At 43.0% G+C, this 27,996-nt stretch overlaps 2 protein-coding genes across 11 annotated transcripts in view; one reads left to right on the forward strand and one right to left on the reverse strand.

Moving 5' to 3' along the window:
- The window catches only part of CREB1 (cAMP responsive element binding protein 1), a 60,383-nt gene extending 48,301 nt beyond the window's left edge, over positions 1–12,082 (forward strand). For 7 of the 8 annotated variants that reach the window (XM_084779302.1, XM_084779301.1, XM_084779303.1 and 4 more), the window contains one exon: positions 6,020–12,082. In XM_084779302.1, coding sequence (XP_084635428.1) covers positions 6,020–6,164 — 145 coding nt within the window. In that variant the 3' untranslated portion in view covers positions 6,165–12,082. The remainder of the gene's footprint in view (positions 1–6,019) is intronic. The other variant, XR_014778709.1, reaches the window with a different exon arrangement.
- Positions 12,083–14,630: 2,548 nt separating this feature from the next.
- The window catches only part of METTL21A (methyltransferase 21A, HSPA lysine), a 76,216-nt gene continuing 62,850 nt past the window's right edge, over positions 14,631–27,996 (reverse strand). The window contains exons 1-4 of one of the 3 annotated variants that reach the window (XM_084779310.1): positions 22,582–22,711; positions 21,429–21,605; positions 20,218–20,329; positions 14,631–15,578 (exon numbers count right to left, since the gene is read on the reverse strand). In XM_084779310.1, coding sequence (XP_084635436.1) covers positions 15,181–15,578; positions 20,218–20,329; positions 21,429–21,575 — 657 coding nt within the window. In that variant the 5' untranslated portion in view covers positions 21,576–21,605; positions 22,582–22,711 and the 3' untranslated portion in view covers positions 14,631–15,180. Of the gene's footprint in view, positions 15,579–20,217; positions 20,330–21,428; positions 21,606–22,536; positions 22,712–27,996 lie in introns of those variants that run through there. The other 2 variants (XM_084779311.1, XM_084779312.1) reach the window with 2 other exon arrangements.

The raw sequence follows: 27,996 nt of genomic DNA on the forward strand, positions 1-27,996 counted from the left end.
CTTGGTGAGGCAGCGCATCATGGCCAGGGGCCTGCAGTGGGGCAGAGCGGCCCCACCTTTTAGCAAACTGGGGCAGAGGTAGAGAAGCGGCTAGAGACTGGTAGTGGGTCTCACGCGGCGCAAAGAGAATGGTCTCCAAAGTTGTCGTCTGCTCTCCTGTGTGCTGTGGCACAGACACACCTCTAGCTCCCTCTACACACACAAAACAAGTAAATGTGAAGAGGTGGCAGTGTAGGAAATGGTAGAAAATGACACTCATATTGACCTGGTTTCCACAAGCAGATGCACCTATTCACACGTGCCCATGTGAGCATTACACATGCTTATGCCACACACTGATAGGAGTGCGTGAATATGAGTTATTTTAAGTGACTGTAAATTACCTTAAATACCCATTTCCCTTCAGCTAAGTTCCACCTCCCAACTTTCTCCATACCTTCCTGCGCAGTTACGAGCTTACCCATGGATAAGTGAGGACCCACATCATTAAGTAAGTTCTCAATATTGCTTTGTTGCCAAGCCTTTTCAGGAACATTCCAGGTGAAGCCATAACACATCCTACTACCTCCACAGTGCTTAAGATCCTTGCTTATGTGAGGTCTATAAAGCTGCCTGATTTAAAAACATGGACTCTTATAAGATGTTTTTGCTTAGACTTAGGTATACTTTCCACTAAAGGGAAACTGTCCACACTCTGAAGTAGTCCCCTTTCTTCTTCCTAGGTTACTTTTTAAGCTTTGCTAGAATCTGGCTTCTGTGACACATGTGAGGAAAGCATAGGCTCCCCCATACACCCGACAAGCCTCGTGGCTCATTTACCTTTACCTGTGCCGAGTAGGTGACCCTTGAGCTCATCCCCCGGTCTTCTTCGGGTTAGAGAGAGACTGTCTATGTCCTCATAATATGAGGGAATCTTACCCCACTTTGCAGAGGAGAAAGAAGGAAAATATCAGAGAAAAGGTAAACACAGGTCACAGGTCCTGTATTTTAAGAAACATGTAAGACAGTTTGAACCTGTGTCTGGTGACAAACCCTGTAAACTTGTTACTTCCTGCTATGCCTCCAAGCAAAGTGAACAAACAGCACAGCGTCAGGATCCACAGCACTAGGAAATAACTGTAGGATGCTTTCCTGGGATAACCGTTTTGCTCAGGGTCAAGAGAAGTAAACTCCAATTTTTAAGGTGAAGTAAGAGATTCAAAAGTAATGAATACTGTAGTAGTTGATTTAAACTATGCCACCAGAATCAATATATTGGTATCATTGTTACTGTAAGTTCTTCAGCAGACAAGTTAGAACAGTATTCACCAGAATAAATGATTCTTGTGTGAATTTAACACAGCCTGTCTTACCCTGAATTCGGATAGGAAAAAATTGAGGAGTCCAAAAATTCTACGGTGTGCGATTTGTCAATTATTCCAAAGTAAAGATAATTGGCAAACAAGCATTTTGTCTTACTGTAACAGGTTACGGAATCTCGTGCCTTACAACAGCATGACCTCTTCCTCTCACTTTCAGGCTGTACATTGACAGTCAGTTGCCATGGCTTATCTTCATATCTCATCCTCATTGCCAGCTGCTTCCTGGATCCCCACTGAAGGAGAGCAGCGCTTCTAAGACAGCCTTTCTATGGAAACAGGGAAAGGGCAGTGTTGCTTTTATTTCTGCATTTGAGGGCGATGCCTCAAGTGTGTAGAGGTCAGAGAACATTTTCCAGGAGTTGGCTCCCTTCTTCCATCTTGTTTTGAGGCACAGTCTCTCGTTTCTGCTATAGCACTGCATTAGGGTGCTGTATTATAGATCCAGCTTTTCACCCAGGGATGGAGTGCACTGTTAGGCTTGCTCACATGTGCTTCATCCCCTGAGATGTCTCCGCAGCCTACCATTGGCTTTCAAATCATTTGCTTTGGCTCTGGTAAAGATCATGTCCATTTGCGTCCACTGGCTGCAACCCTGGGAAGGACAAGCCAAAGTCAGTGGGCTGTGGCTGGGAGACTTTTCCCACAGAGAGGGCAGGATTTAGAGGGATATAGCTCTTACTGCCCGTACCTCCCGTTATATTGCCTACAGTATACAGGGATTTAAAGAGGGTTTTCAAAGATGAAGTTAATAAACAGTTAAATAGATTTGACCTTATTAAATTTAAAAACCTAGCCAGGCACAATGGCACACACCTATAATCCCAGCACCAAGGAGGCAAAGACAGGCAGATCACTGAATTTGAGGCCAGCCTGGTCTACAAAGCAGGTCTAGGACAGCTAAGGCTACACAGAAAAACCCTGTCTTAAATAAATAAATAAATAAATATTTTTTTAAAATTAAAAATCTTTCTTCAGTAAACCAAAAAAAAAAAAAAAAAAAAAAAAAGGCAGCTAGGTGTGGTGTCACACGCCTTTGATCCCAGAATTCAGGAGGCAGAGGCAGGCGGATTGCTGTGAGTTCAAGGCCAGCCTGGTCTACAAAGCGAGTCTAGGACAGCCAGGGCTACACAGAGAAACCCTGTCTCAAAAAACCAAAAAAAGAAAAATAGTAAACATTAAACTAGGTTTTTAACAATGTTAGATTAGAATTGAGGATATCAATTGGCAGATTTATAAAAAATGAATATGGTAAAAAAAAAAAAATATGAAAAATTCCAAACAATAAGAATTTGAGGCCGGGCGTGGTGGCACACGCCTTTAATCCCAGCACTGGGAGGCAGAGGCAAAGCGGATCTCGGTGATTTCAAGGCCAGCCTGGTCTATAGAGTGAGGCCAGGACAGCCAAGGCTACACAGAGAAACCATTTCTGTCTTGAAAAGAAAAAGAAAAAAGAAATTGGTATTAGGTGCTTCCATCCAACTATATGCAATTTGTCATTAAAAATAAATCTTGGGTTTTTTGTTTTTGTATTTTAAGATTTAGCTATTATGTATACAGTGCTCTGCCTGCATGTATGCCTGCATGACAGAAAAGGGCATCAGATCACATTATAGATGTTTGTGAGCCACCATATGGTTACTGGGAACTGAACTTCGGACCTTTGGAAGAACAGCAAAAATGTTAGTGCTCTTAACCTCTGAGCCATCTCTTCAGCCCAATAAATCTTATTTTTATTGTGATTAGAATGTAAGACAAAAATTAGGTTACCAAAAATATTAACATCATTTTTTTCAAATCCGTACAAGTTTAAAGATACAAGTAAAAATGCTTATTATAAATAACTTCAAAAGCATAAGCAAAAATTTTAACTGCCTCTAATTACTTCATCTAAAATATTAAAATCTTGCCTTGTTCTGTGTATGTGAGTGCATGCTTATGTAAATACATACACATTTTAGCATATAATTTTTAAACTTTTATTGAAAATACTTTTAGATTTACAGTAGAATGAAAACTCTGTCTTGGGGAGTGGGGGAGAGTTCCAAATACCCTTCCTTCAACTTTCTGTCATCTGAACTATTATGCAACCAGAGCACAATTATATACATTAGCTTGATCTTAGGAAGGTCTGTGGATGCTGTGAGTTCCTGAGTGCAGTGGTTACATTGTATCTAAGACAGTAAGTGACAGCTCCCCTCCCCCACACTCCAGCACAAGCTCTCAATTCATAACACTTCGCTCTGTTTGGAGCCTCTATGTTGACTGCTGCACACACTCAGACACAGGTTATGAACAGCACTAGTCTATGGGTATGAACAAATATTTGGAAGGCAATTTAACAATATGTGCCTATTCAGCAAAACAACAGGACTAGGTTTTCAAACATATTCCAGTCCCTGTCTAGGGACCACATCCTCCCAAGCCATGGGCATTTGAGCATGTTTACAGTAATAGGCGTGAATTTCCTCCTGTGGAGCAGGCTTTGAATCCAGTCAGAGAGCAATTTGTTGCCCTCCTATGTAACAGTCATGCTATCCTTTCACATACCCGTGGGCATATCTTGCCAGGTCGGTGGCATTGTAGCATGCAGGGTCTACCGTGGGAAAGCCCACTGAAGTGTTCAGAGTAGCACCATTCGGCGTGGTACAAGTCAGCCAACAGAGAGCAAGTTTCTAGGTCAGTTCTGGCTCGATTTTTCTCTGTCCAGTAACTAAAGTGTACTGAGTTTTTACCAGTAGTGTGACACCAGGTAGTAGTATATTAAGTCATTAAGAGTAATGGTGATAGCCTGTGTTGGGAAGCTTTTAGGACTACCTGACCAGTAATTTGTGCGGAGGTATCTCACTGTACTGATACTTTTATTTAATAACCCACGGCTTCTAGAAGCCACATTGTCCATCCATGCACCCTACAGTACCATTCCGTTGGGCAAGATGTGCCCACAGGGGTTTGCAGTAGTGGCGTGAGTATAAAGGAGCGCTGATTCCTGTGAGGCCTGCTCCACAGAAGGGAATTCATGCCTGGGACTTTATGTTGCGTTGAAAAATACCTGTGAAAAATTTAAGTTTGTAGATTAGAGGCTTAAGTGCCTTGTCAGCTAGATGCATTGCTTCAGGCCTGAGCTGATACAAACTATTATGCCAGCACAAGCATGTGGCTGAGGCTGCCCACTTCATGGCAGATAGGAGTAACGGGCAGGGTTCAGACCCACGCCCTGTTGTTCAGAGGCATGCCCAGAAGCGCGCTTTCTCCGTATATGCCCTACTCTCCGCAGTGCTAGTCTGTTTGAGTCCATCAGTGAGTGGAAGCATTAAGTCTGAGTCCTTGTGTTCTAATGATCTCTAGATATTTCCTCACAGGCAGATGAGCATGGTTATGATGTAGCCAACCCTCCCCCTGCCCCCACACACCCAGCAACAGAGCACAATTGGCAATCCCTGTGTAAGTAAGTAGGATGCTATCTAACAGGCAGGTGTGGTAGCGCATGCCTGTAATGACTGTGCTTGAAGCTGAGGTAGGAGCGGCAGATCTGGGTTACATAGAGAAGCCCTGTCTCCAAAAAAGTCTTACTGTAAGAAAGAACCCTTTACTTCCCTTTCTCTCTCAATCCAGCCAAATTACAATCAAGATTAAATATGCTTTTGATATTAATTTCCTTTTGATTAGTATTGACAGAGTATATCCTTCACCAGCCTTTTGATTCTTACATACCTCTGTCTTTTGAAGTAGGTGTCTTCCTGAGAACATACAATTAACACAGTGCCTGGGGGTTACTTGGTTTTTTGAGACAGGGTTTCTCTTTGTAGCCTTGCCAGTCCTGAATTTGCTTTGTAGACCAGGCTGGCCTCGAACTCACAACAATCTGCCTGCCTCTGCCTTCTCAAGTACTGGGATTACAGGCGTGCACCACCGTGCCCCCTCCCTGGTGACTGACTGGCTGACTTGTTTGTTTATGTTTGTTTATTGTTTAGATCAGGAATTAGCAAACTGTGTACCCTGGATCAAATCTTGAGGTAGAATCAACTTCATTTATATATGTCCGTACATGTGCTCATATGCCAACAAACCCTAAAATATTTATTCCTATCTGATATATTTTTTTAAAAATTTGTCTTCTGATTTATCTTTTGAAAAGGTGTCTGCATATTGTAGATGTGCGTGTGCATGGATGTGTATGCGGGTCTTAAATACTTACACAAATGAATGCGAAGGCCAGAGGGTGACATTCTTTATCTTGTTGCTTACACAGTTCTCTTACTGACCCAGGGCTCGTTGATTTGCTAGACTAGCAGGCCAGAGAGCGTGGGATCTGCCTGTTCCCACCTCCCCACCCACATAGGCCCTCATCTGTAGCTTTTACGTGGGTGGGGAGTGTGTGTCACACACAAGCGCTCACTTTTGTGCACGTGCACACAAGCCCATATGTAAAGAAAAAAGTAGGTCTGGCCTTCTACTATATGGGACTCAGGGTAGAACTCAGGTTGTTCTGCTTAGCAACAAGCGCTGTTACCTATGTGCCATCCCGTCAGGCAACCTCAGTAGCATTTATTGTGTGTACAATACTGACCATTTGTTCCTTTCAGCTGCTTCTCTAGAAAACATTCTATTCTAAAACCGAAATTCATGAACATAAACTTTGTGTGTGTTTTCATTTTAAGGGAAGCAGCAAGAGAATGTCGTAGAAAGAAGAAAGAATATGTGAAATGTTTAGAAAACAGAGTGGCAGTGCTTGAAAACCAAAACAAGACATTGATTGAGGAGCTAAAAGCACTTAAGGACCTTTACTGCCACAAATCAGATTAATTTGAGATTTAAATTTTCACCTGTTTTGGTGGAAAATGGACTGGATTGGCCACAGCCAGAAAGACAAAATAAACATTTATTTTCTAAACATTTCTTTTTTTCTATGCGCAAAACTGCCTGAAAGCAACTACAGAATTTCATTCGTTTCTGCTTTTGCATTAAACTGTGAATGCTCCAACAACTACTTCACTTCTCCCTCAAGAAATGTGCAGCACCAGGAATCACGAAGAGACGTCTGCCCCATCTACCATCCTCAAGAAGTAATCATTTGTTTATTTGTACATTGTCGGGGGAAATGAGGAAAATGAAATCTTGGCTTTTTTAATTTTTGTTTTAGGTTTGTTTTGTTGTTTTTCTTTTTAATGACTTCAAGGTTTGTGCTGAGCTCCATAGTTGCCTTAGGCATAAAGTTACCTAGCCTCTTGAGCTGCAGTAATGTGTGGGACGCATGAGGAAGTAAGCAAGGTGCAATGACGAAGTGTTGATTGCCAAATTGATGCTTTGACATTTACATTGTGAATTATGTAAAACTGTTCAGAGACATGCCCTCTAAATAAGGATCTTAGTTCAGTGTTGAGGAGTAAACTATGTATGTTCTTTTTTCAATACTGACTGAAAGTTGTCCTTGGTTCTGAGAAACATTCTGTATTAGCCACAGCTTTTATGTAGGGCAGTTGTTGCTTCTTAATTCAGTTCTGTGTGTTCAGCAATTTGAATACATTAAAAGAAGTAACCAACTGAATGAAAAGCATGGTATTTGAATTTTGAGTTAAGTTAAAATCAAAGCATAAAGCTTATTTTGGCTAGTATTAAATCGTAGTGAGCAGGTGCTGGCCAGGAAGCCAGCTTCTTGAGTTATATATATAAAACAAGGTTTTTAATAAATAAAAGCTTTTTTCCTTGCTTTCAAAAATCCTTACATTGTCACTCATTTACCCAAAAAGCTATTTCTGGTTCACTGTTGCATTTGCGTTGTGCCACCAACAACAGAGTTTTCAAGATGTCCAAGTAGAGCACTAAATTGACAGCCTTTTCCACGTTCACATACTTTATCAGAAAATCTCTTGCAATTTTTTTAAATGAAAGAAGTTACAAGGATGTAATTCTAAAACATTGTGTTAAATGCTCACAAGAAAAGGACACTCAGGCATTAGAATGTCTGCTGTGGTACAATATTTGGCAAAACTTTTTTTTTCTCAAAAAAAAAAAAAAATAAGTGGTACGGTAGCTTGTGTAGCTGTTCTCTTTCTAAAGATACTCCCTACTTAAATCCTGACTCAGTCTGCATTTATGTATAACATTGTTTCTGATAAGACTTAGTGATAACTACTTTTATTCATTAAGTCTGATAAAATCTAAGAGTTAACTCTTTAAAAGACAACGGTGAGGAAGGTGGAGGCTGGCATGTTGGGTTACTGAGCTGAACTCAGGAGGGGGTTGTGTGTGCCTGTGGGGTAGTAAGAGAGCTGGGTTCAACGTCACTATACATCGAGGAGCAGATATTTGGCCCATGGTTAAAAATAAGACTTTAGGTTACTATCTATAAATGTTATACACTGTTTGTAACAAACCATTGTCTTTTTTCAAGGATGAACAGTTTGTGAAGGAGCATCATTCTAAGACTTGAGTGATGTAATCCTTATGTTTGGACAGTTCACCAGATTCTCAAGAAGGCTTTCAAACGACTAAAGTTTGATGTTTGTCCTGCTGAGCTAACTGGGAAAGAGATAGCATAAAACTGTCTGTACACCAGCATGTAGACGTATCGTTTGCTAAACTTGGCGAAACAAAAATGAAGCAAAGTCATAAATCTGTTGACAAACTGGAATTATTTCACATTAAGATGTCAGATTGAGCATTTCAAATGTCACAAGTGGAAAAGTTGCCTAGTGTTTTGAAGTTGTAATCTTTTTAAGTGTCTATCTTCAAAAGTTGAGACTGCCTACATAATTAAGAAATCACTGATCTCCTTAATTCTTTACAAACTAAGGCAGTCTCAATCACACTAGTTGGATGGATCATAATTTACAGAGGCCTGGCCCTTTATCCCTGGGGCATAACTGTACTGGTTTGAAGCCAGTTACTTAATAAGGTGAGAAATACATGGTGTTGCTAAGTCTGACTTGAAAATTTCAGTTTATAGAGAAAGAAATCAAGCCTCTTTAATGCCTTTTTTTTTTTTTTTTTAAATAAAGAGAGAATTAGGGAGAAAACTGTTTTTGAGCTGTGTGGAGAATCTTTATTTAAAAAATGACATAATTTTTTAAAAACTCTTATATCCAAGATTGTATGTGGCCACATTACCAGTGATGTTTTTCTCTTCATATTGGCCAAAAGGGAATGAAAATGTTGTCATAGGAATCTGTACATATGCTACTGATTTGCCTAGAAAATAGCAAGTTTGGTATTGCTCACTTTGCATATATAGGGCCATGTGGCACTTTTATCTATAGTACAGATTAACTCTAATAAAAATGAAATGGGGCGGGTTTATTTTTGATATATTACTCTTCTGAGTTTTCAAGCTTTGATAGTGTTTAACTGAAAGTGGTTTAGAAAGGGCTAGATCCAATATGTTCATATTTAAAAAATTGATAAGATACAATTTAAGTTCTTTATCAAAAGCAAGTACCGTATTAGCAACCATCATTTTGTCATAGGTGCTGTGCTTGTTTAGATGTTATAGAATGGGTAGGGAAGTGGCATTTGTAATATATGTACATATATACATACATACATCATCTAAACGCTCTGAGAGCTAGTGTGTCAGGAATGCTGAGTGTTATAGCATATTGAGGTCAGATGAAATTCCACACTGCGCATTCTCCTGCATCTCTTCTGGTGTTTCAGTGACTGTATTACTCCAATACTCATAACTGGGTTTTATTCTTTCTTCTGGTTTTTTATTAGGTTTTTTTATTTTTTGGCTTGATGCTTTTGGGTATGTTACCAGTCACTTGAAAACTAACCCCCAAAGCTTTCTTTTTCCCCCTGCTTTGTTTCTGGCAGCTATAACATTGGTAATAACATTTTGAAAATAGCTTTCAAAAGATTTTTTTTTCAAGAACCATATTGGGCAACGACGCATTTTTGAACAGGGGTTTTTGTCAGGAAGTGTGTTTTGCTGACAGGTCAGCAGCAGTGCTAGTGTCTAAAGCACAAAAGTAGCCACGCAGGCTGCCCAAGCAGAAGTCATCTGGCTGGAGGTAGTCTGCCTCTCGGGGCTCCTCCCTGCTGTCTTCCACCATCTGGGTGACATGGAATCATGCAAAGATCGGGGCTTAGAAACATACACTTAAAAACCAGGAATGCTTTTACTTACTTGAAGTGACTTCAGTCTAAATGTCTTCTTTCCTGTTAGGAAGCGTTAGTTCTCTGCCGACTCCAGTCAGCTACTAACACGAGTTGGTTTCTCTACCAATAGCTGCTTCATTTTCAGTTCCTTCCAGAGGCTTTTGTTTTGCCTTTGTAGCACTGAAAACTTGGCATACCATTCCCTGGGGCCCAATACAAAGGTTGTATATTTACTTGGGGTTGTAGTTACATAAATTCTTTGTAAATGTTTGGTGTAACTTGCACTTTTTTTAAAAATGACCCAGTTTGGGTATCAGCAACATGGGATATTCCCCCACCAGTGAGCTCTTAACTGGCTGACCCTCTTGTCTTCCTCCTCTCTTCAAATCATGACTCCGTTATGGGAGCTTTTTGTTGATTACAATATCATAGTTAGTCTTAAGCAAGTTATAAAAGCTAAGTATCTGGGAATTAGATTTGACTAGTCCAATTAATTAAAAGGTGAGCTGAGACTTTTTCACCATGAGCAAATACTGAAGGAAAAAATACTTAGAATTTTAAATTTCATCCTTATCCCAACATTAATTCTCTATAGTTTGGGGAAAAAAACAGAATATTACAAACTTTGTTAAAGCAATCAACTTGTTGTCATCACAGGAATCCATGTGATCATCGTTACCACGTTATTTTAATTAGGTTTTGTTGGCTTCAGAGAAATGCTGCCTAAACTTGGCCGGTTTCAGCTTGGGGGGAATTAAAGTATGCTTTGTTAGGCCTGTGGGTGAGTTGGTGTAGAATAAACCTGTTCACGGAGTTGCACAAAGCACAACTAGAGTTTCTGTTGGGTGGCTTGTGTGTGTCTTGATTACTTTCAATGTTAATTAAGTTAACAGTCACTGTTATGTACTAGGAACTGGTTTCCTTGACTTTCTAGAATCAATGGCCAAGAGAGGCATATAATCCTTGAGGGGTTGAACGTATCATGAAGTTGAGTCAGTATGGAAGAATTTCAAACAAATCAAACAGGGTGCTGAAGTTCCGGCTGACTCACCTGCTCATGATATGCTTACTGATTTGTGAATGTAGTTTTAAGCCTTTGTATGTGTCCTCAGGGGCAGACAAACTTTAACAAGGACCAGATAACATTTGAATGGAGGAATTATATATTTCAGGTGTTTTAGCTTGAAATTTATTTTTTAAAAAAAGAAAAATTAAAAAAATAAATAAGAAAGCAAAGTTTGGGAAGCAGGTTGGCAGTATAAGAACAGGCAGAGCAAATGCAGGCTGACCTGCCGCCGTCCTGGTACTGTGGGAGCAGGTCCCGGCTGGGTAAATGTGAAATTGTTACCAGCGAGCAAAAGGAAGATGAATAATCTATAGGAAGTACCTGAGAAGGGCCAAACAGTAGGAAACTCCTACTTTCCCAGGCATGGTTTACTACTTGCCCATAAAAGTATAACATTTCTAAACTTCTGTCTGAGGGACATCTTTGAGATGAGAGTAAGTCTGAAATGTTAAAAAAAAAATCCAGTAGGGATGAAAGATCACACCGATCATGATCTATGTTAGCCACATGAAATGATTTATTATATTTGGAAGGTTTTATTTTCTTATGTTTTTTAAAATTGAATTGGTAAATGCTTTATAGACGTATTTTTACCCAGGTGCCACTTCAATGTGTATGTAATAAAATTATTTATATTAAAAGTGGGAAATTTTGTCAACATTTTTCTGTGCATGTAGACTTATTAGGATGGTGAAGAAGTATGCTAGTTCGCAGTTTCCTGTGTACAGCTGTCTTCAACTGCTCTGTACACATCAGTTAAAATGCCCCCAGTGGAAGGGATTGTTTCCAAACTAGACATGTCACTTGAAACTTTTGAAAAACAAAATAACTAGGGAAGGCCTAGAACATATTTGGCGATTTGGTTTTTCCTTGAGTACTGGAGTTGAGAATACCTCCCCAGAACTGTCAGCACAAAGCAGGGTAGGGTGTCAGCTTACCTCTGATGTTTCTATTGGAGTTGAGTACAAACAACTATGAGGAGGGAAATACATTTCTAATAGAGTTCCCCACAATCTAGAAATAGCCCTGTTTAAAATTTTTTATCTAAATCTTTTTGTGTTTTATGTGTGAAGAATAAAAGTACCAAGATACCGTGCATTTTATTAACACTATGTACATACTGGCTGCTTTGTGTTCAGAATGGTAGCAGTTGCTTTGTATATTTAAGTGATCCTTGTGAATTTGTGAAATAATTGTCATAAAGTGCTTTTCTTACTGTAATCTTTGTGGTATCAACTGTCATAATGCCCTTTTTACACAGACATTTATGTGCAGTCACATAAACATGCTTTTAAAAACTCTGTAAAAGTCTCTTTTTTTGGGCCTGGGTTGTTTTGTTTTTTTCTAGCTTGTACACGTTTACCCTTATTTTCTTGGACTTGAGTTTATTAGTTTTGTCAAATGAGCAAAGACTGCATTGAATGTATCACAAGTTTTTACTGCTTAGCAACAGAAAATTGTAATTCACACATCTAAATAGTCAGTTTTACTAACTCCTTATTTTAAGCACTTTTCAGTATGGTTGAGCAGTGACCTAAAATAAAGGTTCACAAGTGCTGGTGTCCTGCTTACAGTTAGGTAATGTGTGTGTGCGCTGCAAACACTATCGTACCTTCTTGGATCACCTTTATTCTGAATTATGTGATTGTATAAAACACAGAGGATACCAATAGCATGCTCTTGTAAGGCCAGACTCAGGGACACAGGAGGCAAAACCAAAGGCTGGGTTGGGTTATCCAGTGGAGATCCTGTGGGGAAGGTGTGAAGGGTAAAAACAAACAAGGGGACTCGGGTGGGTGTGGTTACCACTGCCAAAGAGCTAAGAATAAAAGATACCTGTAATATTCTGAAGTAAGCTCTGGTACTGGCAAAAAGTTACCTGTTTATTCCTAAGCTGTGTAGTGTTTCCTCATTGTCAAATGTGGCCTTGAGGCACAGGTGACGAGGACTTCATGTTTCTCCCTTCTGCAGAGCAACCACACTTACTGAAATACTAAAACATTTTTTTTTTTAAGTGAAAGAATGGAACCTGGTTGAGAGGCAGAAGCAACCCTGGTCTACATAGTGAGTTCCAGGATAGCCAGAACAACATATACTCCTTCTTTTAAAAAGTGCAAGGATGGTATGGATTTTATGAGGTCAAGAGGTGTAAGCCAGGGTTGTGTCAAGCAGTTCAGTCCAATGATCACATTACTTGTATGCTATGTAAAAATGAAAATGCCTATCAACATGCTGGCTGTCATTTGACATTCATTTGAGGACACACTTCTAAGAACTGGAGTGACAGAAGTATTTTTTTTTTCTCAAAATCTAAAACATTTCTCCAAGAATATAATTGTAATAACTTTCTAATAACTTGGTAACCCTTTCCTTTGCAATGAATTCTAGACTTTCATGTGTTTGTTACACTTACTGGAAAGCACAGGTCTCAAACCGAACTTCTAATTTCTCCCAATCTGTCTCTTGAGGCATTTTTTAATGACATATATGGTACCACTTTCCATAAATTGGTTGTCAAGCCCAGGAAAGTAAGTGCTGTGTTCATCCGTGCCATCTTGCCTGTTAGATACTGCATTTGCTCCACATTTAAGCATTCACCAGATAACGACTAACATCAAGTGAAAGGCAGGCTCATTTCCAGGAATGAACATTATTTTGCTTTTTAACTGAGATACAAGTAGCAAACTTGTATTTAAAGTGAACTACTTACTGATAACTGCATTCACACATTTGTGCAACCACTATTTCCATGCAACAAGAATTTCTTTCACCTGGATAAAATTCTACACCCACTAAATAGTTTCCCCCCTTTCTTCCTGCCTCTGGTAACCCATAATCTCCTTTCTGTGAATTAGGCAATTCCAGATATTTCAAATAAAAGGAATCCTAATGTATATATGACCTTGTGTCTAGCTTTTTTCCTTAAACACGTTTCTGTGACACTGGAATTGAAACTGCCGTATTCACACTAGTCAGGGCTCTCCCACATCTGGTGTCTTCCAAGCATGTGAGGATTGAACCCTTGGTTCTTGCATGCTAGCAAGTAAGCTGGCGCTGACCTGCATCTCAAATGGTTTTAGACAAGGCTCAGACTTCTAGTCTGTTAATTTTCTCTTCTACCCTAATAATTAGCATGCCATGTTGACAGTATTTTTTTACTCAGGATTTTTTTTCTAGTTATAAAACCTTTATTATTTTTTGCAAGAATATTAGGAATATGGCAAATACAAAAAGTTAGAGATGAATAGATTGGTTCACATATAATCAACAGTAAAATATGGACAAGAGATAGATCTAAACCCACTAACAGCAACAGATTCAGACTAGGAAGATGGGCAAAGGCAGATCAGGAAAATGCTAATAAAAAGAAAGCTATATTGCAATGGTAATATCAGATAAAATAGAAACCAAAGCAAACTATATTAAGTAGGTTAAGGATGGTTTCTATCAGCTTTCCAATGCATCACTAAGTTTGTTTCTCTCTCCTTATCTATTTCATCCACTTCTTTAAACATCTTCACTGCTCAAATGCCTGTTGTGTATGTCCTCTTTAAAGTCCTGAAGAGGCTGAATCAGCCTCTCCCTAATTTCTTCTGGTTCTTCCCCCTCGTCTGGCTTTTTATAATATGCTATGGTCTAAATTACTTAAGCTTTTAGTTAGACATTTCAATGTAAAAGGAAAAGCTTGTATTGATAATTTTTTCCACAGTCTACCCAGAAAAAACCAAACCATAGCCTCTGGCTAGGGGTGTAACAACTCAGGGTTAGTGTTTGCCCAGTGTGTGCAAACCACTTTGATCCCTTGCACTGCAAAACATTGAGGACCTCTAAATGGAATTTGCCTTTATTACTTGGCTATATACATTTTACTGGACACTGGGGAAACAAATGAGAGGCCTCCCTGCAGCTTGCAGCCCACCAGGGCTCTGGATAGCGAGTGTGTGATAGTATTGTACCTTTGTGAAAAAAATGAGATTTAACTTTTAAAAACTGGCATACTGAAAAGAGGCAGGGAAAAAAAAAACCTAATAACACCGAGAAACAGCAAAATTGAAACAAACAAAAAAGCATGGTTTTGGAAGAAAATTTCAAGCCACAAGTTTAGGTAATTTCAAATGTAAAATTTTATTTTGATTCATTCATTTGCTTATATACTTACCCCTGAAATCTAGGGGAAAAAAATCTAGAAAACTCATCCTCATCTCAAGGTGCCAGAACCAAGTGGTAAATCATGTGACATGGCAACCCAGCACTCACAGGCAGAGGACAGAGAACGGCTGTGAGCTTGAGGCCAGCCAGGGCTTCAGTAAGGCCTTATCTCACAAAAAAGAGCAAGAGTCTCCGACCAAACAAACATTTCAGGAAATACATGTAGTAAAACACTTAGCAGAAAGGAAACGCTGACAAACACCATACAGCTGAGAGTGCATGACTGACTTCTCACCAGTTTAACGTCAGCCAAACCTCACATGTACATTTACTGCTCAGCAGTCAGTGAATCATGACTAACAGGCATGAATTTGCCTGCAAAGTACACATATGCTTTGCCCTTGAGCAGCTCTGGTCAGACAGGTTTGCTGTCTGCCACGTCATTAGCATGGTCAGAGCTGTAGCTGCAAGACCTTGACTGACACATTCAATTAGAACGTAAAGTCACTACAAGTCCTCCCTCTGCTCTCTCCTCTGTGCTCTGTAAATGTGCACATCCTTCTCAGGATCATAGTGAACCTTACTCACAGTGAACTGCCTCTCCAGCATTGCCAAGAAGTCACTATCCCGTTCATAGCGAATTCGGCAAGCTAAAAGAATCACGGAGTGCTTGCTACAGAGATGTCCCAGTGTTCGAAGAAGGTCCGAGAAAGTATCTTCTAAGTATATGACATCAGCTCCAAGTATGAGATCAAATTCTCCAGGTGAATAACTTTCCAAATTTTGTCCCCAAGTGAGCTCCTTCACAACAACCTTGGGTTGGATATGGGGAGGTAAGTTGGCTTCAACGTTTGACTTAAGAAATTCTAATGCCACTTTTCGATCCGTGATAGTCACGTGGGCACCTACAATGTGGGACAAACAGAAAGTAAGGTGAATATCATACAGCTGTAGTGGAGAGGGAGGGTGGGGCCCGGTAAACCCAGGGCGATATCTACATATCCCAGCTATTATGCAGAACACCACCCCTTCTGCAGGCAGGTACCCAGACCAAGATGGGACTCTTATGCCGCATACAGAGTGTAAGCCTTCAGCTTGCTTCTGTGGCACACCTACTATTGGCCAACGTGTTTCCCATAAATTTCAGAGTGACACAGCTGATGCTCCTAGATTCTCCAAGCAGAGCTGGCCCAGCCCATGAGCATTCACCGCTCAACTTGATTCATTTCACATCAGTAGGGCTCAGCATACAGTAAAATCCAAGAATGGAAAGTCAAGAAGCAGAATATGACTCTCAAGATGAGACGATACAAACCAAAGCACGTCTGCTTTAGAGAAACGCCACCTTGCCAGTGGCCACTCACCAGGTGTTCCTTATCCTGATAAAACTCTAAGGGAGAATGCAATTAAATCTGAGGCTTACAGTTCCAGATGGTGCTACCAAGAAAAACAAGACACTCAAGCTGTCCCAAGCCTGGACCTACCAATGTAATGACTCACTGACAGTGTTGCTGCCCAATAAGCAGAATGCAATGCCTGTCCTCTGGTAAAGAAAACTGCATGCAGCCTTCCTGGTGTGACTTTGTATTCCTTAGCAGGACACAGAGTCATCTCCCTTCGGCTTCACTTCAATACTTACTCCGATAGCTTCTCTAATGGCCATCCTGGCTAGGGGAGCAAGTAGATCTCTACCGACTAGGGACTACTAACATATTCCAGAGCTGGCATAGGATCTTCATATCAGCTGAACATGACCCTAACGTCTACTAATTCTACAAATATCTAAGTGACTACCACCAGCCAGGGGTGACCCAGCACAGTGCTCACTGCAGCCACACTCAGCTGAGCTAGCACAGAGCCTGGAAGGGAAACCTGCTAAATGTTACCTAGGTTGGCTACAGCTGGTGAATAAGGTAAGGTAAGGAAGGGCATGATGGTGGACCAACTAAGAAGACAGTGATAAAATGGTTTCCTGCAAGATATACTGCTGCTAGAAAAGCATGTTAATACTATTGTCCCTAAATAGCAAAGGAAATGGACCTCGTAAAATCACAGTGTGCAGTCACTCAGGAACAGAAAACAATGTGTAAACCTTTGTCATAGCTTTTAGTTTTTATTTTTGTTTTTTTTAAATAAGCACTGCTTTACTTTTGATTACACATTCAAACATATACTATGTGCTAGAGACAAAGCCGAGCAAGAAAACCCTCACCTGGTCTCCTGAGTGAGAGATAGCTAAGAATGACTGTGGTGCAGTGGGAGGCAGAACCGCAGGAATTCTGCCAGAGAGGGAGAGGCCAAAGGAGGGGAACCTGAGCTTGCATGTAAGACAAAGCCATGAGCTGGGGAAGGAGAAAAGGCCCTTCAAGGTAAAAGGCACCAGGCATACGCAGTGTGGTTCTGATCCTCAGAAGATGAAGCTATGTAGGATGGGATTATAAAGCCTTGCCAAGAAGCCTGGGATGTGTCCGCAGCAACAGAGAGAAAGGCATGTTTGAACACAGATCACAGCATCAATTAATTGCACATTTTAGATAAGTATCTGGCAGCTCCTCCAGGAAGTGAGTGTGAGAAAGCAGAAAGGCCAGGTGGGAAGAGGCTGTAGTCATGCAGGGGACAGATGGTGAGGGCTCCGATCAGCAGCAGAGACACAGTCAAGACAGACTCCACCGCGTTCACTGGGGGTTGAATCCATTAACTCTGTGGTCCCATTCATTACACCACATGAAGAGAACAGTAAGCCGGTCTACTTGTCCCTTGGGGCTGTTATAAGAATGAGACTAAATATACAGCCGATCCCTCAACTCCTGGGTGACTACTTGGACACTGATACCAACGCAGAACCAAAGAGGAAAGAGAAGAAATGTGTTTATCTTGTGCTGCTCGAGGTACTAGGAACCAACCAGGGAGTGATGCTAGTTTTCAGAAACACAGAGAGTTGGAATAGAATGACAGCAAGTCAACAGAGAACATCTTCCTAAGCGTGGGATTGTAGGACAGGGGTCTCCAGACTTAAGTGGGCATCGAATTACACAGATTTCTAAAATTCAAATTCTCTGACCCAACTCAACTTACTGAATCCTATCTTCAAAATCTAATTTTTATTTCCATCTACAAATAGTTCCCAATTAGCATAAAATTTCAGGGGCTTTTCAAACTAAAACCCCAAGTTTGAAAGTCAGAGCTAGATTCAAAGTCTCACCATGATTCATAGCTTTGCAAATGTATTAACTCTTTGTCAGCACTTGAGAACTCATGATTGAGTCTACCATGACACAGGTCTGCTCTGAGGATGACACTGTGACTACATAGCCCAACCCCACACAGGAACTGCTCTTTTCCTGAGAAAGCCTCACACTCAACACTAACACTCTGCAGAGCATCACCTTTTCTGTAACTTGCCTTTACTGGCCCTTCCCTCCAGACTTACACTATAAGTAAGCCACAATGCCAACCTGCCTGCCTGTCCACTGTGTGCCACTCACACTGACCCAGCTGGCACTTTGTAAGGAATCCCTAGATTCAGGGGTAATGACTAAGACTACCAAACATGAGCTCTAAAAATGGAACAATCAACCCTTTCCAATGTTTTCAAATCAATACATGTTTTAGTTCTGTTTCTATTTTTAAAGCTTTTTTCTTTCAGTTTTTATGGGTTAGGGAGATGGCTCCGAGGTTAAGAGCACTGGCTGTTATCCAAAGGTCCTGAGTTCAATTCCCAGCAACCACATGGTGGCTCACAACCATCTACAATGAGATCTGGTGCCCTCTTCTGGTGTGCAGGTGCACATTTGGGCAGAATACTGTATAAAGTGTAAATAAATAAATCTTTAACATCAAAATTTCTCCAGTTTAATATTTTACACTGTGTATCAAAGTCATGCAGCAACATAAATGCTTATGACAGGCATATAAAGATGTACACACATGTAGAAACAGATACACACAGACACATAACTGTAATGACAGCTGTGATTATGTAAAATACAGATGGAGAAAGTGAAAGGAAATATATCAAATGCAAATAGGACTTGTTGAAATGATAATTATTTTAAATAGAGCTTCATCAGTTTTAGTTAGTTAGTTAGTTGGTTTTGGTTTTTTGCGGCAGGGTTTCTCTGTAGCCTTGGCTGTGTTGGACTCACTTTGTAGGCCAGGCTAGCCTTGAACTCATATTGATCCACCTGCCTCTACCTCCTAAGTGCTGGGATTAAAGGTGTGCACCACCACATCTGGCTCAGTTTTATTTTTGTATTTATTTTTCATAATTTCCAAAAAGTCTTTAATATGGTTGGTTCTTTTTTTTTTTTTTTTTTTTTTAGTTTTTAACTATGTGTATGTGTATGTATGTGCATGCATGTGTGAGTACAAGTGCCCAGAGCCCAGAAGATCTGGATCCCCTGGAGCTGGAGTTACAGTCACTGTGAGTCACCTGATGTGGGTGCTGGGAAACAAACTCAGGTCCTGTGCGAGAGCAGCTGGTCACCACAACACGCTAATCCCTGCCAAGCCATCTCTACTGCAGTGGCTGGCACTGTGCAAGGGTCAAGGACAATAACAATGAATTATGGCGTCATTTCTCAAGAGCCTCAACCTAAGAAATAGACGCGTGAAGCAATTGCTATCTTTCATTCTAAAATGGTGTTTGAAGAACCATAGCCTGACTTCTTCAACCCCCCAGGCCTAGATTTTTCACTAGAAAACAAGTACCCAGAATAGCAGCTAACGGAGAGGGGGGGTGAAGGGAGGGAGAATATCTTTTGTTAGCTAATGAGCTAACCTAGCTAATCACATATAGATGGAAGCTAGGCCATCCTCAACCTCACTGAGGAGCAAATGCTGTCACCACCCCCATTTTATACATGGAGAAGTCAGTGTTCAAGGTTAAACGCTGTGCGCAAGCTCAAACAGCTGGAATAAATGAGGTGTCAAAATTAACTATAACTACAACTATACACTTATGCACTAACATGTCTCTATAACAGCCAACAAAATTTTGCAGGAAGCCTATGTTTATAGTAGAAGATGGGGCGGGGGAGGGGAGGAAGGCAGCATGCAAAGAACCTCCATTTGAGCTGCTGTGTCTGACTAGATTGCTTTGAGTCCTGGATCGCTGCTGATAAGGACTGAAAGTGGCTTAATGTCTCAAAGAGGGACCCATCCTCTCTAGAAGGGGAAGCCCAGCTGTTTCCTCAACAATGAAGGACAGTGCTCCATTTACCTCACAGGATTAGGTCTGTTAGTGTATGGAATTAGCATTTTAAGCCAAAGAAACTGTACACAAGGGTTACTGTCCAGTTCTATTGTCTGTATCATAAAAGCAAAGGCAGCAAGGTGATCTCAGTAGAAGCATGAGTAAGAGGGTAAGAGGGAGAATTCCTGGCAGCGCCCTGACCGACAGCGCCAGCACCTAGCCCACAACCCACACCCAGAAAGAAGCTAACTCAGTAGGGGAATCCCAATCACACGTTCTCTGCTAAGGAAACTGCAAGGAAACCCCTCTGAGTCTGCCCACTAGGGAGGGAACTAGGCCACTGCACTCACCCAGCAGGGCGGCCACTATGCCCACCAGCCCTGTGCCAGCACCCAGCTCCACAGCAGAGCAGCCCCTGAGGGTCACAGCACCCATCTCCAGATACGTGGAAAGAACGATGGCCTGAGTCAAAACACAAAGTGAGTCTCATTGAGGTTGGTGAGAGTTTGGAGAGCTGTAAAGCCTCAGGGTGTCACATCTGGTGGGAAGAAACAAACAAGGACAAACATATTCGTGCTCTCGCTCCCTCCCTCCCTCCCTCCCTCCCTCCCTCTCTCCCTCCCTCCCTCCCTCCCTCCTTCCCTCCCTCCCCGCTTGCCTGTAAAATACAATTCCCAATACACAGGAACTTAGCTACTGCAAGGCAACCTACTAGAGCAAACACAGACACAATGTGCCCAAAGCCCCTCAAGTACAAGCTGGCTAAGGGGCAGCTGCATCTAAAACGCTTTTTTTTTTTTAAACTGTGTCACAGCACATTTACAAGAAGTTTACAAAACTATTCTAGAAGCAATTACTTTAATGATCTTTGATTTCCTCCAAGGTAATGTCTGGTTTCTGAGCCAAGCTAGAAAGCAAGACTGGAATGCCCACAGCTCCCCGAGCCCCACTGCTGAGCTACTGTCCAGCAGGGGCCCTGGGCATTAGGAGTTAGGTTTTCACCAAAAGTTCTGGAATTTTACTTGGTGAGTGAGCATTTGCTTACTACCCCATACTTTTTACCTTTCCCCTATGATAGGCTATGAGCAAAGAGTCTTTTCTTTATGCCAGTCATTGATTTAACATCTGAAGTCAGACTCATCAGAAGCAGAACACAATCATCTTTTCCAACTATGACGTTAATTTCCGGCTCTGTCTCTACACATTCTCTGAGGTATTTTAGAAACTAACTTAGTGAGTGCCTAGTGCAACCAGACCTCCTGCTTTCCTCTCAGTCTTCAGATAATCACTGGGCAACTAACTATTGGTCAATCGTTTCACTTCCCTCAGCTTTTTAAAATGCAATGGATGTTAGGGGCCAAAGGAGACGAAGGGACATGAAACACTTGTAAATGGTGTTAGTAATGGGTGCACTGCCATGCATATGCCGAACAGCCCGATGGAGAGCATGTGTGGATCGTATCTCAATAAAGCAATCAGTTTTTTGTTGTTGTTGTTGTTGTTTTTAGAATGCAGGCTTAAGGTTGCGGAGGTTTTCAGAGGCCCTGCAGTGCTGACTTACCGCATCCCAAACCACTGCTGCGACTCCCAGTTGCCTCCAGTCCTGACGGATCTGGATGGTGTGGTTTGCAAAGGAGAAGGTGGCAAGAGGGTTATGGAGTTTCTGGAGCCCTATGCCCGAGTTCTCTTCATAAGGTACCAGGGCCATTTCTTTCTGAATCTAACGCCCTGCTGAAGCCTGTCAGGGAAAAAGAATCCCAAGTGACACTGGGGTCAGAAGTTGCATTGTATCTTAAGTAACTTTAAAAAGCTGTTGAATCTGGGCCTTTAATCCCAGCACTCGGGAGGCAGAGGCAGGCGGATAGCTGTGAGTTCGAGGCCAGCCTGGTCTACAAAGCGAGTCCAGGACAGCCAGGGCTACACAGAGAGACCTTGTCTCGAAAAAAAACAACAACAAAACAAAACAAAACAAAAGGTGTTGAAGCAATTCTACAAGTTCAAGGTAAGACACAGGTTGAGGTACATCCAGTTACTTCAACAGCTTTTCCTCTGAGTCTTCTGGAAAGTGAAAATTGGCTCTGAGTTCTTATCAACTGATACCGCTGGGGGGAAAACAGTCTCCAACTCCGTGACCGGCGCCCCACATGCTTCTGTATTACTTGGGTTTGGAGATGCATAAAGGTACACAAAGTGACAGTGATGGCCCTGGGCACCTGACCTATCCGGACACGAGTGGAAGCACTCCCGGCTTGCATGTTGTTTTCTATTTTTGTTTGTTTGGGGGGAGGGTGTTCGTTTGGGTTTTTATTGTTTGTTTGTTTTCGGTCCTCCTGCTACATCCCCACGTTCAGCTGGAACGACGGAGCAGAAGATAGACTCAGGCTGGACCTTAACGGTTCGCCCTGCCCTTTGACCCTAGATGTCTCGCTACGGCCAAGTAGTCACTCTTGAGACCGGAGTCAACCATACTGGGGGACAACGCTTGAGAAAAGAGCAGGGCTGAGGGAGTCCCTGCCACCTTGGGGCCAGAGGCACCTTCCTCGCGCCCACCAAAGAGTGCCAGGAACGCACCGCGGACGGGGGCGGGGCTCTTCAGGGACTCCTTTGGGACCCCCAGGTGGAGGGAGGGAGGGAGGGAAGGCGGGAGGGAGGGAGGAGGCTCCAGGTACCCAAAGCCCGCGGTCCCCCGGCTGCGCCTCCACGCAAATACTCACGATTCCCAGACGGTACTCGCGCCGCGCAAGCGCATAAGGCTTCCCTGCAGCTGCGCAAAGCTCCGCCTTAAAAGGCCAGACTGGCAGAAGGCAAGCGGAAGCTGGTTCCGGGGAGGGAAAGGCGTTTCCGGTCCGGTACTCCAGTAATCCCACTCTTCTCTGACCCCGGCTATATCGTTCCTGTGTTATGTAGGGCCCCCACAGTCTTGGGGCGCAAGGAAGAGATGGCGAATACTCAGGGGCGTGGGTCCCTTGCATCGGCTGAGTTCTTGTTATGATCTCCGTTTTTAAAGTGAGCAGTTGGTCGGTGAAGTTGGCTCCAAGGACGCGTAGCAAAGTAGAGTACTAAGCGGCCCCGAGGGTCTCCCCGTGCCGGGCCCCGCCGAGTCGCGGCTGCCCTCGCCCCTCCTGGCCGGCAGGGGGCGAGTCTGACCTCCGCATTTCTAGCACCTGGCCGCCCAAGGCTAGGGATGGGTAGGGGGGTAAACTGTGGAGACCAGTAAACTTTAGCTACTGAGTTTTCTGTTTGGGTCTTTTCTTCCTTTTCATTTTTCTCTTAGTAAGTTCTTTCTCGTTACTTGCTCCATGGCTCTGTACTGTCTTGGCCTCTCAGCTTCCCTGTTTCCTTTTATTATTAAATCTCACTTTGTTTCCACTGAGAGAGTTAATCTGATTTAATTAGTGAAAACTTACATGCACAAGTAGAAAGATCACAGCCCCATTGATATGCACAGTTATTAAAAAAAGAAATCCCTTTTTTTTTCGTGTATTTTCTGTCTCATTTATTTCCTTTGGGGACCCAGCACTAGGCACAAAAAAAGTATATACTTTGAATCCAGAAAAACATTTAAAAATTAAATGGGTTGACCTCTCCAGATTCCAGGAATCTGGCTACCCATTCTGTCTCCCGGTTCTCCATTTTTCTATTGAAAATGTGAAAACACACACTGGGGAGGATCGTATACACATGTAGGTGACTTTAAAACTTCCCAAGCTCTCCAGTAACATTACACCTACTTAAAAGGTATTCCTTTTGCCCTCTCCTTAGCGCCCACTGTTTTAAGTATTACCGACCTGCTCAGAAAGGGCACACACATGCTTAAGAAAATATAACTTATATAGCAGTATAGACATTAAAGAGAGGTCAAACGGCTCTGAATATCTGGGGGGAGATGTTTTTAATCCTTGAAAAAAAAAGTGAGCACTTGAGTGAGTACATATTTAAGTTGCTCGGCTTGCTGCAGGCCTGCCTTTAGTGCCCCTTCACGGGCTGTTCCTCATGTCACCGGCTCATGCTTGACCACATAAACTGCTCTGGCCATCAGGTCACAGGTGACAGTGCCTCAGAGCTGCATAGTTGCTCTTTTCTCACCACTCAAGGATGTTTGTTTGTTTTTTGTTTTGTTTGGTTTTGAAGCAGGGTCTCTTTTCTCTACATGGAGATCTGGGGATGTGGCAGCGTTCCTTAGGTGGCAGCAGAACGGGGTGTGAACAAGCTAGGAGACTTCAAAAGTGAGGTAAAGGGGACTGAAGAGACAACTTAGTGGCTGAGTTGGGGTACCCAGCACCCACATAATGGCTCACAAACATGCACGACTGCAGTTCCAGGAACCCAATGCCCTTTCCCAACCTCTGCAGGCATCAACCATACATATGGTACCCAAACATATGTGCAGTTCAAGAGATACATACAAAATAAAAAAATGACTAGGAGAGAAGTTTAAGTGAGGTAAGTGTTTTAGTGTGGGTGTTGAGCTGTTTGGCAAGGTAGGAATTCTTTTGGAGACCCACCAAGCTTATAAGAATTTCTTTATTGTCCTTGTTGACTGCCAGTGTTAGCATCAGCTAAGAGAGCCCAACTCCTTAATTAAACTACTTAAGAACGGAGAGGACACTTCACTGACAGCTTCGTTTGGTTGGATTTTGGTTGTTCGGTTTTGTTTCAGGCAGGCTCTCACTCTATAGCCTGGCCTTGTCTTGAATTCATGATAATCTCCCTCTCTCAGCTCGCTGAATGGTGAGATTATGTGTATGAGCCACTGTACCTGGCCTTACTTTCAGTCTTGCTGGGGATAGGCAAAAGGGTCTGTTTTTTGCATTGTCTGCGAGTGATTCTAAAGTCTATCTAAATGTAATAATTGTCCTGGCTTCTTTTTTGTGGTCCTCTCCTGGGATATTACAAAACACACAGGGAGCAAACTTGGTGCCTCCTCCAGATGTGCACCTTCACAGGGTGACGGCAAGCCACCTTCCTGCACACTCGGGGTAGGCTAGCATACAAATAGGCCAGAGGCAGTTTGTTGGCCGTGGGGTTCAGGGAAGGCCACCCTGAAGCGGGAAGTCTGGGGATGCTGTTTTCTACTGAGGTGGTTACTGGGGGTTCTTTCGTTCCTTGGTCGCTTTGGATAGCTCTTTCGAAAAAGAAACGTGGGCGTAGTGGTGCACCCCTTTAGTCCCAGAACTCCGGCAGCAGAGGCAAGTGGATCCCTGTGAGTTCAAGGCCAGCCTGGTTTACAAAGCGAGTCCAAAACAGCCAAGGCTACACAGAGAAACCCTGCCTCAAAAAAACAAAACAAAAAAGAAAGGAAGGAAAAAAGGAAAAAGAGACCCATGGTCATGTAGCCTCTCTCTTGGGAAGCTCCTCAGCTAGGAACGCCAGAGCACCAGTGGTTACTGTCCTGCCCAGATGGTCTCCATCACAAGGCTAAGTCCACACTTCTGGCAGGACCTCGCTGAGACAACTTCAGTTTCTTGAGAGCTTTGGGGCGTAGCGAGGTGTTTATGCGCCTCTACTTTCCCTTCTTCTTATCACTTGCTCTCAACACCTTCCTCAAGAAGGCCCGCACTGCTGATGCTCCCTATAGTCTAGGAGCGTCTTTAGGTTCCCAGATTCCTTAAGGCTTAGGGGTGCTCTGTTCCTTTCCTCTGGTTCACCTACATACACAGTAAAACCACCTTTTCCTCTGTTACTCTGTCTACTCTCAGTTCATTCAAAGACACAGTTATTAAACTTCAGAGGACAGATGAGTGGAAAGTTCCCTCCCTGTCGCAATAGCTTAAGCTTGCTCTCTCCCGGTGTGTGTGTGTGTGTGTGTGTGTGTGTGTGTGTGTGTGTGTGTGTGTAGACGCGCACGAGCACGCTTGGGGCAGGGTGTCACTGTTGTCCACAGCTACTTAAGCCACTTTAGCTGGCCTGTAGGCTTCTGGGGCTGGAGGGGGCTCTCCCTGTCTTCTCTTATCTCACTGTAGGAACACTGAGGTTAGTCCTGAGGAATCCCAACTCGGTGGTTTACCCACTGAACCATCCTCTCCCTCACCCCCCCACCCCGCCCCCCCCCCACCCCAGCTCTGCAACAGGTTTCTATTTTTATCAACAAGACAAAGCCTGCCTACTCCCATCATGTAGCGACTTCAAGAATGGAAGAGAAGGCCACTTCTCTTGTCCTCCTTGTTTTCTGGAACTCGTCCATGTTTGCAGTCACAGAAGTCGCCGTCACTTTGCTACAACTTGACCCCTTACTCTTCTCACCTCCCACCGAGGTGGAAGTCCATCCCAAGGCCTTATGTAGAAGAATTCCGAGTTGCTGTGGAACTCTGTTGTTGCTGCCTGCCCAGGGTCTATCTCCTGTTCTCCTGGAGCAGTTCTCTCCTGGTAATGGTCAAAACCCCAGCTTCCAGGGCCCAAGTTCTGGGTCAGCTCCCTGTCTACAATTTACAAATGTCCCTTTGCTTACAAAGTGGTTATATCCACATAAGCGCATTGTCAGTGAAAGCTGTTCTGAGTTGAGAGTGTACATAATACCCTGAACCTAATAACCATCCTACGGTTTAACACCACAGAATGCCGCAGCCAGCAGCGGACTGGAAGCTGCAGCTTGCTGCCGGAGTCAGCGTCCCAGGGGAGAGTGACGCTGCATATATCACCCGTCTGGGAAAAGCTCCAAGCTCGAAGTATGGTTTCTATTAAATGCACATCATTTTTACACTGCTGTAAGGTGAAACTATTATAAGTTGGAGACTGTATTAGCTGTGCGGGCTTACTTCTGTTTTCCATCTATAAAATAAGGATGTTTTATAGATATCTATAAAAGATGATGGAATTGTCAGGACACCACATACAGCAGTTGCTGTTACTGCTCTGTGTCTCGGGTGTATTTTCCTGGGCCCTGGTCCCAGGCCTCGCTGTTGGGCACATACCTTCCATCTGAAACACACATGGATTGGAAGTGAAAGTAGCTAAGCCAAGGCTTGCTCAGAGCCAGCCTGTGGCCAATTGCACTCCCAGAACACCAGGCTGCTGGGGAAGGGGAGGAGCTTGCAGTGGTCCAGTAGGTAATCCGGTCCCCAGAAAACTGAAACAGTAGAGAAAGCTCCTAATGGAGGGAGAGGCAGCTTCTGTTAGTGACCTCTGACCACCTGGATCCAGCAAGCCTAGAATTTTCCATTATGTGAGCCATTAAACTCCTTAATTAGATCAAGCCCTTTGAGTTGTTTTTTGGTGGTGTTCTCTGCAGAAAGAAAACAATGCTAATACATTCGGCTTGGCTGACCCCTTGAACAAGGAAGATATAAAATCACGCTTGTGAGGGCTGTTGTCCGAGTGTGTGCAAATGGAGGAGGAGATGCTTGAAGAAAAGGCAGGGGCAGAGCCGCCAGCTTCCAGGAACTTCTAGTCCTCACCCTTCGTGGATACATGTGGACTCCGGGCCCCATGGGTCCCAGGGAAATGTGATAAGGTACCCTTTTTAGCTTAATGTTGCTGAGTGTCTGATACCCACAACCCAGGATCCTAGTAAATAGGCGAAGTGTGCTCTTTTTTAGTAAATCACGTAGACAGAAGACAGCCATTCTATGAGATCCTCACACATGACTCGGTGATGCTAACTGGCCATCACATTTACCAAAACAACCCTGTCCTAATGGAAAATATTGTCCAAAAAGTCAGCAAATGGCTGGAATCAGAAAGGCTTCATAAATATTTATGGCATGGCAAGTCAGATGTAGTGGCACATGCCTTTGGCTGCAGCACTGAAGGCAGAGGCAGGCAGATCTCGGTCTGCATAGTGAGTTCCAGGCCAGTCTGATTGCACCTACACAGTGAGACCCTGTCTCAAAATGATAATGATGATGATGGTGGCGGTGATGGTGGTGGTGATGGTGGTGATGGTGGTGGTAATGGTGGTGGTGGTGATGGTGATGGTGGTGGTGGTGGTGGTGGTGATGGTGATGGTGGTGGTGATGGTGGTGATGGTGGTGGTGATGGTGATGGTGGTGATGGTGGTGGTGGTGGTGATGGTGGTGATGGTGGTGGTGGTGATGGTGGTGGTGATGGTGGTGGTGGTGATGGTGATGGTGGTGGTGGTGGTGGTGATGGTGATGGTGGTGGTGGTGATGGTGGTGGTGGTGGTGGTGATG

This window comes from Acomys minous, assembly GCF_964271855.1.
Source record: "Acomys minous genome assembly, chromosome: 4".
NCBI lineage: Eukaryota > Metazoa > Chordata > Mammalia > Rodentia > Muridae > Acomys > Acomys minous.